The following is a 17,808-nucleotide window of genomic DNA, read 5'->3' on the forward strand; positions in this document are numbered from 1 at the left end:
AATCTGTCATTATTTACAGAAAGCAAAGGAAATTGTAAAGGAGACAAGAAGAATTTTCGCAGCGGATTACAGCCGTAATCAATTTAATCGCGAGCTTTATATCGTAATCGAAATATTGTTGTGAGCGACAGTGTATATATCATATTTTCATAATTTTATAATCATTATAATTATAAATATTTATAAAGATAATAAAACTCTCTTTAAATGATCCGCGCACACGTGTCGCAAAAATTCACCTACGTGAATACTGACAATGAACAAGTATTCTTTTTGGGGCAGAAACAGATTCAATACTTGGCACGTACAAGGCGCGGCGGAAAATTCCTAAGTGAAAAGTAATGTATTCACGCAAACATGACTTTGCCTAAAACTAACTTTTCCATTTGGAGGGTCCCACTAGCAGAGTTTCAGAAACTACGACGGTGCAATCTTTTTCTCTGTGACCACGCGACCGCCGTAACATTTTTTTAATTCGAGCAAGCGGAGAAAAATTGCACGTGCAAAAACGGCTTCGTCGATTTAAAGTGCCTTAGGGTATCCGATCGGTCTTAGTACATCTTTACCACACACACACACACACACACACACACACACGCACACACACACACACACACACGCACACACACCACACACACACACATACACATACATATATGTATATAAATACAAGCAATCCGAGTAACACTTCTACTCCAGAATATTATTCATGCAACTGCTGCTGTTTGTTTCATATAAATTATAACACGAAATATTAACACCGCGGAATTTCAAAGTTTGGAGAATTTGCTTTGGATTTGATATTACTACGCAAATATTGGCCTTATGTTAGTATAGATAATATAATATAAAGATCGTTAAATAAATATTGCATTTTCTAATTCAGTGTAATTATTGATTTTATCATTATATTACTCCAGAGATAATCAATGGCCTCTATCTTACTTGACCTTGCTGTATATATTGGAAAAGATAAAATAGATACCGCGCACGAAACAAAATTATAGATATACGGACTCGAGTAATATCCGTATCACGGATTTTAATACATGTACACTTTCTTTGTGACTTTTTAATTTTATATATAGAATAATTTATATATAAATTTTCTCAATACGCGCGCGCGCATCTCTTAGACGTGCTCATATCTATTATTATTATTCCGCTTTTATACTATCGATTATCGATTATATTAAATGCAAAACAGAGTGTGCTAATGGGTAAAGTTGATCAGTGTTGTTAAATTGTTTGTTTACGCGGCTAAAAACGACGACAGACCAATTGTATAACTGTCATTCGTCATTCATGATTAGTTTCTCTCTAATGCCAAGCTGTCCAATTATCTCCGCGAATGGCATATAACTCTACAGAGTATAAACCGAAAGGGAGACAGTAAAACACGTTCTCTCAATATAATCGTATCAACGTGCACGCTATACAGAAATATTTTACACAAAGATTTATTGTCGATTTTACGCTTATTAAATGCGGACAGCGCTGCATTTTACTCGCGACAAAACAATCGCCGTATTATTTCTTTATACACTTAGCGCGAGTGTAACACAGAGAAATATACGAGTAATCCTCGTTGTCCCGGGAATTATAATAAAACTAGCTTTATTATCGTTAAAAAAAATAAATATCCTTTGAATCTCGCAAAAATGTGAATATTTAAAATGTATTTTAAATTTAATAGAAATGTGTAATGAGATTAAGAATTATGGGTGTCGTCTTTTAAAGAAAGTTTCATAATGGTAATTTAATTTTAAAATAAAGAATAGAACAATCTCTCCCCACATTACTGGCACAATTGTTATTATATAGTTTGCTAAGGAGAGAAGTGCAATAAAGGGGCGGTATCGCACATCCTTATTAGCATTTCTATCGGCATTGTAATCGCATCTTTCAAAAGAATTCGAAACCCCCGAACAATATAAGTGATTACATTTGATTTTCATGGTGAGGTTCATTCTCTTTTGCGGTCGTATGAAAATTTCAATTTAAATCAAAATGCTGACGTAAATACTCACTCGTGCACACGCCCTCGTCCACTTCTCGACTGCGGTGTAATAGATTCGTGATTACACATTGCAGACCCACGGCGCAACTGCCCGAAAAACCGAAGAGACCGCCGCAAGGCTCGCCTTCGACACGCGCGCATACTTTGCAACACCTGTAAACACATAAAACTTGCAATCAATATACATATATGTATATATATATTTATAAGGGAAAAATATAGCCACGGAACACTCGATACGCAAATCAAGTTAGTTTACGCGAGGTAACTAAGGCCAATAAAATAACTCGAGCAGAAAGTTATAATTAACTACTGCGTATCACACGCTGTATTTTTATGTCGTGGCAAGATTATACATATCTTTGCGATATCTTTTATTCGATATGCTTAACGTATCTTTAATGTTCGATATATGTTGGAGTATTATCTAGGAAGATTTTTAATTTAATTCTGATGTCTATAAAAATTCGTATCTTGCACGTAATAACAGAAACGAGGAAAGTAGATCTCTACGCGAAATAAACGAATAGTGTATTATTAGCTCTTTCTTTCTCGCAGCTATTGTTGCTCGTCGGCGAAATATATATCGGAGATATATTCAGCTCTCGTATGCCCGGCCTCTCAATCTGTTGTGTTTTGCCTCTTTTTTTATCGGCGAAAAACGAACAGCGCGGAAAATTGTTGCCGACGTTATAAGGTAGAGGTAGACGAAACGAACAAACGGCGACAACTACATGTGCATCGCGGCCAATCAGATTGCTTCGATTCGAATGTGGCCATTTGTTTCCTTGTAAGAAATCCTGCGGGTGACAAGAGGATACAAACGCTTTAAAGATATAAAGCGCTTCTTATAATGGCGCTATATCTTTCTTACGCTCGCAAAACGAAAATGTACGATTTTGTCGGCGTCCCTTTTCACACAACAGTCGGATGTTGAAGGACAGGACATGAACCCATTAGCTTCGAGATGATGTAAAGCCGCATTATTAAATTTGTCAGCAAACAAAAATGTCGTGCAATAATTTAGCGGAAAATCCCGGAATATCCGTAAACGTACGAAAATAGAAACAGGTTTCATAAATATATTATAAATATCTGCAAAACATTTTTTACGTTGAGAAAAATTTTCAAATATCTTATAATATATAAATGTCAGCTGTTTAATAATCAGTTTTATGCATGGCTTAGGTTTAGCGCTTCAACATTTCATAAGCGCTTCAAACTCTTCCTAAGAATAAACTACAGTAAGTACAGAAAAATATTAACTACATTCAATTAATATAATATATTAATTAAATAATTAATTAAATATAATATATCAATTGAATAATATATACATATATATATATTTTTTAATATTTATAATTATATGAAATATATTCATGGAAAAACTTGTATGAAAAATTTGTACTTTGTCGCACTTGTACACCATAGAATTTTCAATCCAATGTGTAAATCCTGGCAATGACATTTGCATTTTTATCTCGAAGAAACTCGGATTGAATCGAGATGTAAGAAATTGAGAAGCTTCTACGTATTATGCGAATGCATATCACTTTGGCGCGCAGCATGCTCAACAGCGCGGAGCATAGTCTTACGAAGTTGCGGTGGAAAAAAGTATGGGAGGAATTTCAAGGCACAGCCTGCGGTGCATCGCGCGGAAAATAATCTCGCGGAAAATTGTCAACTGCAACCAGGAATTTTATTACGTTGTCTCGGTAGCGGGGACAAAGAAGCCTTCCATGTTCGTTGTCGCTTTTGCGCGAAACAATCTACTCCTCTTAATATACCCTTCCGTTCTACGCATTCTTATATGACACAAAAATGTAGCTCGTGAGGAAGAGTAATATAATCGGATCAAAAGGCTAAAAGATAATACATAGTGATAAAATACAAATTATACGTCATCGACGTAAATAAATATAATTGATTTTTGTTTTATATAATATGTTAAAGAAGTGTGTGTGTGTGTGTGTGTGTGTGTGTGTGTGTAATCAATGTAGAAAATATAGTCTATAAAATATAATTTATCCCTTTCTAAAAAAAGCATGTTATTGACATTGTTGTCGCTTTTCCGCGATGTTGATAAAGTATAACATATTATATTACTTACAAAATATTATTATTTTAATTATAATAATATGTTGTAAATAATATGTTATAATATATACTTATAATATATACTTTGTCCGCGATTAATATTTTTTGACAGAAATCAGCTGATAACTGTCAAAAATATTAATCGAATTTAAAGTATTAAAACACATTATTTAAAACATTATTTTATTTTATTTTGGACAAACTGTCAAACTGTTAACTCTCACGATGACAGATTCTCGATGCTATGAATATAATGCAAATCGAGACAGCTAATCAACATCGCGAAAAAGAGTCAACAATTTGCGAGAATCGACTTGCCTATTTTAGAAAGGGACTAGAACAACACAAGCGCACACTACACGCTCGTCATTCCTCGATTTTATGTTAAAAAGGATGATACAGAAATCAGCTGATAACTGTCAAAAATATTAATCGAGTTTAAGGAATTATAATATATTATTTAAAATATATTATTTTAATTTTTATAACATAATATTATTTTAAAATTTAGTTAGCAAATTCGAACGCTTTAATCAGCTGATTTCTGTCAAAAAATATTAATCAAGTTTAAACAAACTTATATAAAAATATCATTCTTTTTTATATGAAATCGAGGAATGGCGCGCGCGTAGCGCCGCTGGTGTTGTTCTAGTTTTATTTAAAAACGCAATATGCAAATCTGTCATATATTTCTCATGCCGATTAATGCTATCAAAATGGACTTGAAATATGAAGCGCGCGCATTGCAGCTAATGCATTTATCTCTGAGCTGGGCAAAAAAAGTATAATTTGTGTCGACTGGCGATTCCTAATTCGCAACAGCCGCGACCAATAATGGTGTTGCATGCTAAATATTTTCCGATAAATTCCCAATACGCCGTTGAACGTATGGCTTCCGTATCCTTTCGTATATATTGTCATTATTTCACGCAAGAATGTGCAACCGTGTTACCGGTTTCCACCAAGTACGAATTTTAAATCCAATCGCGGTATCTAACTTAAAAAAAAAAAAAAAAAGACACCGTTGCCTCCACACAATAATCGCGTTTTCGAAATATCGGAAAATATACGCGATTTCTTTCCTTTGGCGACTTGAAAGTTTAATTTCTTTAAGATTGAAAAAAATATAAAGTAAATATTTTTATTTATTAATTAAATTTGAAATATAATCCCGATATCTGATACCTGACAAAATATCTGACAAAGAGAAATATAGAAATTGTTACTCAAATGCATTAAAAAATATTTTATTAATATTTCATCACTTCACAATACAATGACAACGACAACTCTTCGAAATAGATGTCACAAAATGCAGCAAGATTGCATTATTCGACTTACAATCAAGAACGCGTCCGGTTCTTCTCTAAGATTGGAAATATGAGAAGTAAAAACACATTTCTACAGCAATTCACCGTAGTCGTAATAAAGCGGTCTTTTCCATCGTGACGATAAGATTATGTCGAATGAGATTCGCGAGCTCCGATCATGCATTGAACCGGTCGAAGCTGCAACGGAGGCAACGGATGATGAGATTCAAATTCCAGACGGTCTGAAACCGGTGTTTAACGTTACACTGAGAGTTTACGGGAGGAAACGAGAGAGATTTCACATTGCATTTCAAATGCGTTAGATTTACGTTAGATTTAATTAAGCGCAGATAGCTCTGTCGCGCAGTTGCGTCCGCGAAATTGCACGACATATGTCTCTCCCTCTTTTATATCGATATCGCGTGTTATAAACTTTTATAAACGGAATGACGTGTAGTAAAAAAAAAGAAATAACAAGACGTCGTTCTTAACGATGGTAGCAATTCACCGACGTGTCGTCGACACGATCGACGGTATTTATTGCCTGTTACCGCGACGACACGTCTCGTCGGGATGCTGGAAATTTACATAAAGCAATATTCTTGCCGTACGTGTAGGGAAGACTCGATATAACTTTTTCTCTTCTCAAACTACCGCGTCGTCATTGAAACTAGCCGACTTATCCTTCGGTATCGCGTATCGTAGTATCGTTTCGATAGCCGATCGCCGCTGCCTCTCCTCGAAAATCGCCGGGACTCTCTTTCTCTCGTATAAAAACTTTCCTTCCGGAAATTCCGTGCAATAAACGTTAGCTACACCTATTGAATTCGCAAAGGGCCCTCGGGAAAGATGCTATAACTGTCCAAAGCCACTCCAAAAGAATTCTTTCTCTATTTCCGCAAACGGGCGCGTCGCTTCCCTTTGAAATTCAATTCTGACATTTTCGAATCAGCATATCGTACATATCGACGCGCGCGCGTGACTGTATTATTATGTATATGGTGAAATACCGTAGAAATACGCGAAGCGAAATAACAGAGAAAGAGAGAGAGAAAATTTGAGAAACGGAACGCTTGGTAGATAAGCTTTAGGATTGCGCATGAAGATTTCTCGAGGTCTCGTATGAATTTCGTAAAGAATCCGCCTTTGCGATCGCGCAAGAGTAAACCGTCCGCTCTAAAAGACCAGAAGGAAATAGTTACCGATAATATAAGTATATCTATACCCGTGTCTCTTCTCCCCGAAAGCGAAACGCACGTTTCACATTCCCTTATTCAAAGATTTAATCTAACGCATAATTCACAGCTCGATCTCAATTCAAGATTCTCAATCGCCGACGTGATTCTTATTCGATTCTCGCACGGGCATCAATCTTTGTCTCGCACTTGAAAAGCAATTACGTTGAAATTGTTCATCCTACGAGTAACTTTCTCGATCGTAAAGAATCGAAAGGAAAGGAGAAAAGGAGGAATCTCGATCTCACCGCACACATTTCTAACGCTTCGAGCGGCCGCGAGAAGAGCCGTCTTATCCACCCAACTCGTGAATATAGACAAGATGAAAGGCTTTCTAATTGCGTATTGTGTAATATATACCTGGCCGAACCTGGCTGAAATCGTTGAGTCATCGAAGCTGTCTTTATAAGTACATAAGTACCTAACAGAGATATCTACAATCAAGATTGACCTACATGGATATCTCTGTATAAAGATATTATCACTTTTACGATACGTGCGACAGTTACATAAGTTAAGTGTTTGAAAGAACTTGTTATCCAGATATGGGAGATTAAGTTTTTTATATACATATATATACATATACGATACGTATATTTTAAGTTAAGGGAAGAAATTTAGTCCACAGATTTCTAATATACTCTAACATCTGATGCAACAAATGATGCAAAATGTATCATTATTTTAGTAGCAAACGCGCGATGTTATTTTTTTCTCTCTTTCCCCTATATAAATATACTCATCGCGCATGAACGCGCGCATCAATCTAATTTTGCAATCCATTGTTATCGCAGATTCACAAATGAAATCGCCATCGATCTGCGCTTCATCGATACGCCCTCGCGCGAAGCGGAATTTATCTCTTGGTACTTTTCTCGCAAATATTTATTAAAGAGGATGTGCCTGTGCATTCTCTCGCTCTTATATGTTAAAAAGATGATAATAATTGTGAGACTGCGGTTTCCAACGCGCTTTATCACGTAATATTATCACGCGATACGTCGTATACTTTACGCCTGCATATATAAATGCGACTCTTTCGTAATAATAATTAACAAGATATTATAAACGTTATATTTCTTTACAGGTAGATAATTCATGAAATAAATACAAGATAAAATGCTACGATATGCTGCGATAAAACTTAGCGTGCAACGATAACTATATAGTTTTACGACGTTGGTGCAAATTATTTCCTCGAACTGCAAAATTTTTAAAAAATGTTTCTCTCTCGCGCGCGTCTAGTTACTTATTAACCTCGTTATATATTATTCTTAACGCGCAGCGTTTACAAGCGCGGATGACCTGTTTTGCATCAAGTTATTTGTACGGGCCATAAAACACGGCGCGTATCTAAAACTCAGGTGCACACTCATCCCTCGTTCGAATTTTACGGTATATGAACAACGTATGTGTACATGTACAAAATGTCGTGACAATCGCCCGTACGCCTGTATGTGTGGACGAGCGAAAATAGACCCAAGGGCAATAGATCTCGCAACATGTCGACCGCATATCTATTCGGTATCTACCGAACACGTCGATGATAAACGCTATCATGTAACAGAATATTTCGGACTGAGACCTACGCTAGCTCTTCATGCGCATTCAATTCCTTTTTCAATGCGTGCGCACGGTTTATCTCGTGGTTATCTCCCTCACCCTCATCCCTTTCTCTGCGCGCGATTTTTCCACAAATGATTCGCTAACGCGAAAATGTAATTCGCGATGCACAAAGGTGGATGAACAACAAAGGACGGCACTTTTTTGCCGCCCGCGGAGAGAAAAAAAATTGCAGGTAGCTGGGCCTTATTGTAGCCGTGTGTTTTAATTGCTCGCTATACTCGGAACTAATTACAACGCGTAGCTAGAACACAACCGCTACAACGGGAGAACACAAAGAGAGAGTCCGGGGCTTTAGAGAGGCGAATTGAAAATTACGCTTTCGCGCAGTACAAGGGATATGGTATCCTCGCGATGAAGAAGATGTAGCGGCAATTATTATGCAAATATCGTATATGTAAGGTTACGTAAGAAAATTCTATACATGTGTGTTCTATTCTTCTCCTCTTCGAAAGAAAGAAAAAAGAAAATTCTCAAAGTTTATTAAAACATCTTCCGCGACGATAAATTCTCCGCGCGCGCGTACCTTCCTCGCATATTGCGAATAGTCTAGGCGTCCTGTACAAAATCGCCGGGTCGAGGATATTAAATGTTTTCGCGCGCCCGTGATATCCTGCCTAGAGTAAAGATTTTTCCGCGAGCGCGAAGGAATACTAGGAAGCGCGTAAATGGCCACATTCCGTATGGAAGCTCGTATATCGAACTTGCTTCTCGCTTTGAGCTCTCGCACCGCACCGGGCAGTGCCGAAGGTAAACGCAGGTGTCTGTACCTGCAGGGATCCCAGGCGAGGCCTCCGGGGCAGTCCTCGTCGGTGAGAACGTCGCACTCCAGCGGCGAGCACACACACGAGAGAGCTCTCGCCACCGCGAGCGACAGTACAACAATACCGCCCAAGAGGAGCAACGGAGCCCTCATTTTGCCCTCGTCCCTCTCGACGGCCGTCCCGTCGATGATTTTCCTCTGTCCGTTGTCTCCTCTCCTTTATCTCTACCCTCTTCTCTATCTTATAATATATATCCTCTGTCTCGTCGGCCGCACAATTACGAGCCAAACGAAGCGAGGATGTCCATCGCGCTCAAGTTCACACCCCGAGACGTCTTCACGTTACGAAACTCGTTCGATTCTCGATTTGTCACACGTGCGCGATAAAGAGGTGTTCCACCGGAAGGATGCAGGCTCGCGGCCGCGTTGAATAATGTCCCGGGGAAACGTAAAGAAAGATGTGTTGCCGATCTACATTTTACCGTTTGCAGTTCGCTGGAATATCGCGCACGTTCATTTTGCGGGCGGAATAATCGTCCGGATGAAAAGGATAATAACAATCGCGCTGGCGGAAGTGAATCTCACCAAAAATATCCGGCGCTAATAATAGTAAGTTCAGGAATTCAAGGTAGATTAAACTGTGCAAACAAAAGACAGAAATAATGAAACAGAAACGTGATGATGTGTTCACAATTTTGCAGTAAATTGCTTAATAGCTTAATCGTGTCAGACGATGAAAATTAATTCCAATTTTCGTATTTTTGTATATGCGGATATAAAATGTTAGCAAACAACGGATCAAATTAAACGTGCTTTAAAGGTGCAAAGCGAACAAAGAGAAAATAGATAGCTTTCCGTATTATCAAAGATAAATCAAATGCTTCTTCAAAACATTTCTTACGTCTTATTCATTTTTTACGTTCTAATCTTGCAAAATAATGTATGATGCCAAATGAGACTTGTAAACATGGAAATATATCTGTATATAATAAGGAGAATGGTTTATAGTTAGATATAAAATTTTTAGAGTAAGTTATTTAATAGGAGAAATGTATATATGTATATCGAATACAGGCGCGCACACATACATACACAGATATATGTATATAAGTATATATTTAGCAAAATATTATAAATTCTTTTAAATATTCTCTTATATATTCCCGTAACTTTGATGTCTACGTAAGTAAAATTATTTCCGTTTTAGAGGAAAAAGACGATATTTAAGCTTCTTTGATGACGTTTAGACGAAAGGTGCGTAAACAACCCGACTAACTTCTAAGTGATGATTTTTCAAAGAATTATAAGCTATAATAGCGCACTGTAAAGTATATGTATCAACCGTGAATAGTTTATCCCAAAGGACTATGAAGTGGGACACATCAAAAAGTTGTCGAGCACCGGCTAAATTTGCGACGTGCCCAAATTACACGGATACATGCATCCTGGCACGGTGATGCCCCGAACATCCGCATTGCCGTGTAAAACGCAATGCAGGCGCATACCGTAGATAGGTATTGCATCGACGAAAGCACGAAAATATGCCTTGAACCGCGTAAATGCAAAAGGAGAGCACGTGCCTATCGTATCGCACTATAATATCCATATACACGCGTTTTTTAACGGATATATCGATGGAGAACGAGAATCGCGATGTAGAATTATATGCGATTGTGTAAACGCGAATACGAAATATTCACAGTACGAGAAGACGAAATATTCAAAGTTTCTCGCCACATATTCTGTTTCGCATCTGCGAGAGATGCCATGAGATTTCCCCTTCCGGTTGCAGATTTCTGAAAGTGAATTTTAATAGCAACAAGTGCGAAGGATATGTGTGAATTGAAACTTCGTAATACGCATCCGAAGAAAATTCATGTTCGGTTAGATAGACTCGAATTCCCTTGCTCTCTCTTTGAGAATCGTGTCCAAGTGACATCCATTCATTCGTTCGTTCACGCATCAAAGAGCTCGCGTTAATTAAATCTGTGACGGGCAAGCTATTACACTTTTCAGGGGGTAACATATCACCTGTATTACGGAACTGCGTTACAGATCGAAAGATTGTACAGCTAGCATATCGAACCAGTTGCGACTAGACGACGCGAACTTGCGTTCGATATTCGCACAAAAATATTCGCGCGCTGACAAACTTAAGATAAACAATCGGAATAATTCGAAGGGGTGCTGGCGCGTCGATGTAAAATTATTCGAGCAGTGTCAAAGGAAAGGAAAACGGACGAAAATTGTCGGCATCGAGGAACGGAAAGATTCGATCATTCGGTGAAACGGAAACTTTTCGCCTCGGCGAACTATGCTGGCTCGCATAGTAGAATCGCGACCGCGTCTTCCCCCACGTCACGTACGTCGTACACACGACATCGTGCACACGACAGGGTCGCCCGAATGAAGCACTCGATAACGAAGCTACGAATAGAAAACACACGATACGTTCCGCGTTCGAGATGAACGTGCACTGGTCGCGGCGACGATCAGCGTCTCCGAAACGGCGCCGCGACGCGGCCTGCGTCGGCGCTTTAACGCCGCAGGTAAGCTTTCCTCGACTGTGCTCGTCCAGTTTATGATTTTTAATTGGCGGCGTTGTAAAGGGTTAATTAACACGACACAGTGCGGCTGTGTGTCGCCGATTTATCCGTCCGTTATGTTGTACTGTCGGTATTGTTGTTACATTATATCGGAACGTTGCAACAATAGCGCAATTAACAATCGCATAAAACCAACAATTATAGTCTATGCTAATATTAATCATATTTTTTTTAATCTTTCCCAAATATATCTTTTTCTATAATTCCGTCGAAATATTTAAATAATTACACGCATCAATGATTTAAATAAATACAATTACTAATATTTTGTTTTTACAAGTAGAAGTTATAATCTGATTATATATATATATATATAAGATAAAATTAGCGCATTATAAAAATATATATAATTTAATTATTAACGCGCGTTCTATTAAATTAATTGAAGTGTGTTATAATATAACTATTAAACATTTCTTATTTTTTGTTTATAACATGTGCATGTTGAAAAAATCTCTATTATGATATACATTCAAAAATTAAACACATATATACAATAATTTATCTTAATTCATTCATTTCAAGATAATTTGTGATATATGTAAATATGTGTGTGTGTGTGTGTGTGTGTTTATATATATAATATTATGATTAATTTGAAACTTCAATTTTTTTAACGTGTAAAATAAGTATAAAAATTTAAAAAAATAAATTTAGATATCAAACAATCTGCAAGAATTAAAATAAGAATAAAAAGAATATTATCGATGCATCTATTATTGCAAATTATATTATAATTATCAGAGAAAAAAGGTTTATTCCTAATAATTTTATCTTATATATATATATATGTATTTTTCACAACTACCTTCAAAATTTGTTTAAATAATTCAACACTCACCAATTTGATGTGCGGAATTGGAAACCATGTTAATCTGTAAAATGTAAAATATAAACGTATAAATATTATATGAAACAATTATTGAATAATTTAAATCATTTATAATATTTCAAATTATTTCTTGAAATATTAAAATTAATTTCAAAATTTAAATATTAATTTTAATGTTTCAAAAAATGATTATATTATACGCACAGTTAACTTTTGTGTTATTTAGTATATATAAAAAAGCTTATGTACTTTAAGATATTAAAAACTACATTAAAGACACAATTTGCAAAGAAATATTTTTTAAAGAAAGATAGAAATAATTATAAAAAATATTTAAATTAAAATATTTTACTATTTATTTTTACTATTAAATATTTTAATTAAAATATTTAATAATAAAAGAATCTAGTTACGCGGCATTACATAAATAATTATATCTACATATCTCTTAAATATAATACAATGTAGAAATTGTATTTTATACACGGAGAGAATTTTCTCTTAGAATTTACCCTGAAAATCATGGTAATCTTGGGACAATATGGTATGAAAAGAATTTTATGAGAATTTCTCTTAATATTTCAATTTTCGATTAATATATTTATCACAATAAACATAATATCTACACGTTAAAATATAAAACATGTTTGAGTAATTTTACCACGCAGTTTAGTAAAATTAATCAAACATGTTTTATATTTTATTGTGATAGATATTATTATTTTTATTGTGATAAAAATATTAATCAGAGAAATTCTCATAAAATTCTTTCCATACCATATTGTCCCACGATTACTATACGATTTTCAGGGTAAATTTTAAGAGAAAATTCTCTCTGTGTATACATATACAAATATTTATTATTAAATTATTAAAAATTATTATATTCATTATTAAATATTGTAAGTATTTCAAAATATAAAATCTAGGATATTTTATATTCATTATTACACAAAATGTAAAATGTGGATCATTACCGCGAAGATAAATGGATAAGCTCGCAAATAACAAATAAAAAGTTAAATAAATTGTAAATTATATTTACCCTATCGTTGCTCTGCCGTTGCCCGATGCCACCCCGGGCCTCCTCCTCCTCTCAGAAGAAGCTTCGAAACACTTGCACTCGCGTTATTTTTTTCGTTCGCGACGAGCGGCGACGTCCGGATTTTAGATATTACATTTTCGACGCGTTTCGGTAAAACGCGACAATCGCGAGAGCTTATTCGCGCGCGAACCGATGCTCTGTTTTCGCGTCGCCGCTTTTTTCAAAGCCTACTTATCGGAGGTGGGCCTAACCTCATCGAACGACGATGATGCGGCGACTCCCCCGCGACGCACTCAGGAATCGCCTCCGAGATATTCCACGAAACTGGGCACTACATTTCGACGCACAATTCAACGACGTAGAAATCGCGGATCGACAACGCCGAAAAACTCCGGAAATTCGGGTCGAAAGCACAACGGTAATTCGATCCGCCCGTGTACATGGTAGACTCGCTCATGTAATGGCGTCGCCTGCGTAATGGACTCGCCCGTGCAATCGCGATCACCTTGTCGGTGCAAGATTTCGCGACGCGATCGGATTTATACGGTAATTAAGCACGTAAAAACACTAAACTCGCGCTCGTACAGTCGCGGACCGGCGATGAGCGTGCAAACGTTGATCGCGAACAACCGAAAATGTACCTGCAACAAACAGACTTGTGCCAGTTACGGGACGCACAACACGCTACGGTCGCAAAGTCGTAATGGCGGTTGCGGCGTACTTCGCTGCGAACTGCGAGCTCGGCGTTCGGCTCGTCTCGGCTCGACTCGGCTCGACTCGGTTCGGCGGTCCGGGCAACCCGACTTTGCGACCTTGGCGTATTGCGCGTCTCGTAACTGGCAGTCAGGCAGTACTGCTATTGTGTACTTTCGTTATAACATATTATTTTAATTTGTATAACATATTATTTAAAAAAAATAATTAAAATAAAATTTAATTAGCAAATTATAGTTAAAATTAAAATTAAGTTTTAAAATAAATTATAAAAATTATTCTATTTCTATAAAACTATATTATATTTTTAATCTAATAAAATTTTCTTATATCTCTGTTTAATATGTAATATCTAATTAAAGTAATATTTACTTGTAATATATATACACATTATATATTTGTACTAAATATAATTACATCAAAAATATCTAAAAAATCATACAAAATAATAATTTTAAAAAATAATACAATCTTAATTTTTTTGTGTTTATGAATAGGAATTATAATCTAATACATATTTTTTATATCTTTGTATAACTTATAATTTATAATGTAATAATTAAAGTAATATTTGTGATATATGTATATTTATAAATATATATACATATATATGAATAGGAATTATAATCTAATACATATTTTTTATATCTTTGTATAACTTATAATTTATAATGTATAATTAAAGTAATATTTGTGATATATGTGTATATATATTTATAAATATATATACATATATCACAAATATTACTTTAATTATACATTATACATTATAAATTATAAGTTATACAAAGATATAAAAAATATGTATTAGATTATAATTCCTATTCATAAACACAAAACACTTAATATTGTATTATTTTTTAAAATTATTTTGTATGATTTTTTAGATATTTTTGATGTAATTATATATATTCAGTACAAATATATAATTATAAATATTATATATATATATATATATATATATATATATATAATTATAAACAATGATTTAAGAACATAACAAAAAATAATAACATATGTTGCAGATATGATTTCTATATCATAAATTGTTGGCAGCGACTGCGTGAGAATTACACGGCAGATATTCAACAAAGAAGCGTTTGTCGTGCGAGAGCACGCGCACAAAACACGGTGTACATCCTCATACAGCATTTCCGCGAGAGTCACACTTTACACGTCGTCTAATACCTGGTAATATCTCGCGGATGAATCTAGCTGTCAACGTTTTTCTGGCGGAGTAGCGGATCCTAAGTGTGATAAATGCCTGTGACGAAACTCGTGCGGCGTTCGCCCTCTTCACCTCGCGCTCGTGCGGACGATTTTTTTCTCGCGCGTGTTACGTGCCGTACTCGCTCCTAATGCTTACTGAATGGCAGTTATTAGTCATCGAGACCTATTTCAAAACAATATACTTACAATTAGTATCAGACACAATGTATAAATTAAAAATGGAAATTGTAATCATGAGCAACAGTATTAAGATTATTCTAATCGATTAATTTTAAACTTGCTTTAAATTGCACGTGAATTTCATTCATTTTCTATATATAATATCATGATATATTAAATCCTTAATTGAGCAAAAAGAACTTATTTTAAAATAGCCAAAGTATTTGTCATTAAAATATAATTAAAATATAATAGACGAGAAATAGAACACTTTATAATTTTTAATTTTAATAGCGAATAATGAAAGAAGTATTTTTTTAGATAGTATATAAAAATATCAATAATTTTGTTATTTTAATAATATATATTTTAAAATAATATAATCTCTCTCTCGCTCTCTCTTCTCTCTCTCTCTCTCTCTCTCTCTCTCTCTCTCTCTCTCTCTCTCTCTCTCTCTCTCTCTCTCTCTCTCTCTCTCTCTCTCTCTCTCGCTCGCTCTCTTTCTCTCTCGCTCTCTCTCTCTCTCTCTCTCTCTCTCTCTCTCTCTCTCTCTCTCTCTCTCTCTCTCTCTCTCTCTCTCTCTCTCTCGCTCTCTCTCTCTCTCTCTCTCTCTCTCTCTCTTGCTTGCTCTCTCTCTACAAGAAACTGTCCCTATCTTCTTTACATTCTTTCAATGAATGAAGCACCGATATCTTAAGAAATCAATATTGATTATCATTATTTCCCGTCCATTTATATTTATTTGTGTTTGTATTATGCTTTGTATATTACTTGTGTAGCTCTGAAGTCTCGTGGCGCGGTCGTACACGGTAAGCTGCTCCTTGCTTTCTATCTCGTTGAAATTCTGTGCTTGAAACCCGTAGATCTCCGTCTCAGACATAATACTCGTCATCGAAGATCATCGTCGAAGATGAGAACGAATATTCGCGGTGAAGGAACGGCTGAAAACATGTAATATAAATTCAGTAAAGTTTTGACGCCATTTTGTGTCGCAGATATCACTCGCCACCCGCCTCTTCTTTCCTTCGAAAAAAACAGCGATCAGAAACGCGATAGCCCTTTATGGAATGTACACAAAGAGATATATTGAAATCTACTACATAAGAGTTGCATACATCTGTTGCAGTAAGAATATTACGCAATTGTAATTAAACTTACCTCGTAAAATACATCAATCTACGGACCTCCTCCTTCGGGAGAATCTATCGTTGTGCGGCGTAAGAAACGACTGAATTCAAATTCGAGGTAATTATTAACGATATAGCTTTCGGTGGCGACATCTTCATACGAAATGTTGCATTATTCGTCGATAATATAGATAACTGCGCCTAGTTTACCGTCTTCTGTAAAGATGGCTCTAGCGTATATAAGGTTCTCACACTGGTTTTATATGAATAATTCAACGCAAACGTTATACCCGCCAATAGCGAAAGTGAGGTTATTGATAGCTATAATATTTGTTTATTTATGTGACAAATCATTACGATCGTGAAATAACTATTTGCTTAAAAATATACGCAGTAGTGTAGTTTATTCATTTGTATTATAAACGCTGTATAAACGATATATATTTCTGATATAGAAATAATATTTTCAACATGGAAGTGTCTCCCATGGGCAACTTGCCGTAAGTATATAATATATAAAATAAAAATAGTTGTCAAATTTTATATAACTTCTCACGATTATTTTTGATCACAAAAAGAAATAGATTCTTAATTAGGAAAGAACAGCAACATCTGTTATCAATATTATTTTAATATTGACTTTTCTTAAACAATAAAATAGTCTCATTAATTTATATAATGCAATAATTCTGTAATATGATATATTTTATCAATTATTAATAATAATTAATAAAAAGTTGCAGCAAAGACCTGTGGTCCATAATATCTGGCACAACATGCTGTTGTGCCAAAGAGACTGTTGAAGATGAAATAAAGAATGGAACTATTTTACTCAAGGAAGGGCTTCAGTTTTTTAAGCCATATACAGATGCATCGTTGCAAAGCATCTCTAAAAGAGATCCACCTCCTCTTCAACAGATGTATGATTTGATTAGTAAACTTGCGCCACTTATTGTAAGTATATTATAAATATATCACTCTATAATTGCAAATATACAAATTATAAAATTTACATTTAATTTTTATTCTAATACATTTTCAAAA

The 17,808-nt window shown here is 35.3% G+C and overlaps 2 protein-coding genes across 7 annotated transcripts in view; one reads left to right on the plus strand and one right to left on the minus strand.

The window, feature by feature from the left end:
• Positions 1–11,530, minus strand: part of Cmpy (crimpy) — a 258,654-nt gene extending 247,124 nt beyond the window's left edge. For 2 of the 5 annotated variants that reach the window (XM_083050110.1, XM_083050106.1), the window contains exons 1-3: positions 11,083–11,528; positions 9,059–9,689; positions 2,031–2,173 (exon numbers count right to left, since the gene is read on the minus strand). In XM_083050110.1, coding sequence (XP_082906236.1) covers positions 2,031–2,173; positions 9,059–9,204 — 289 coding nt within the window. In that variant the 5' untranslated portion in view covers positions 9,205–9,689; positions 11,083–11,528. Of the gene's footprint in view, positions 1–2,030; positions 2,174–9,058; positions 9,690–11,082 lie in introns of all 5 variants that reach the window. The other 3 variants (XM_083050111.1, XM_083050109.1, XM_083050108.1) reach the window with 3 other exon arrangements.
• Positions 1–17,808, plus strand: part of Nup188 (nuclear pore complex protein Nup188) — a 227,800-nt gene that overhangs the window by 203,397 nt on the left and 6,595 nt on the right. The window contains exons 1-3 of one of the 2 annotated variants that reach the window (XM_083050105.1): positions 16,872–16,882; positions 17,220–17,264; positions 17,502–17,718. In XM_083050105.1, coding sequence (XP_082906231.1) covers positions 17,236–17,264; positions 17,502–17,718 — 246 coding nt within the window. In that variant the 5' untranslated portion in view covers positions 16,872–16,882; positions 17,220–17,235. Of the gene's footprint in view, positions 1–16,871; positions 16,883–17,219; positions 17,265–17,501; positions 17,719–17,808 lie in introns of those variants that run through there. The other variant, XM_083050104.1, reaches the window with a different exon arrangement.

Source organism: Prenolepis imparis, unplaced genomic scaffold, assembly GCF_030444845.1.
Source record: "Prenolepis imparis isolate NDT839.2.m4 unplaced genomic scaffold, iyPreImpa1.0 SCAF_11, whole genome shotgun sequence".
Taxonomy (NCBI): domain Eukaryota; kingdom Metazoa; phylum Arthropoda; class Insecta; order Hymenoptera; family Formicidae; genus Prenolepis; species Prenolepis imparis.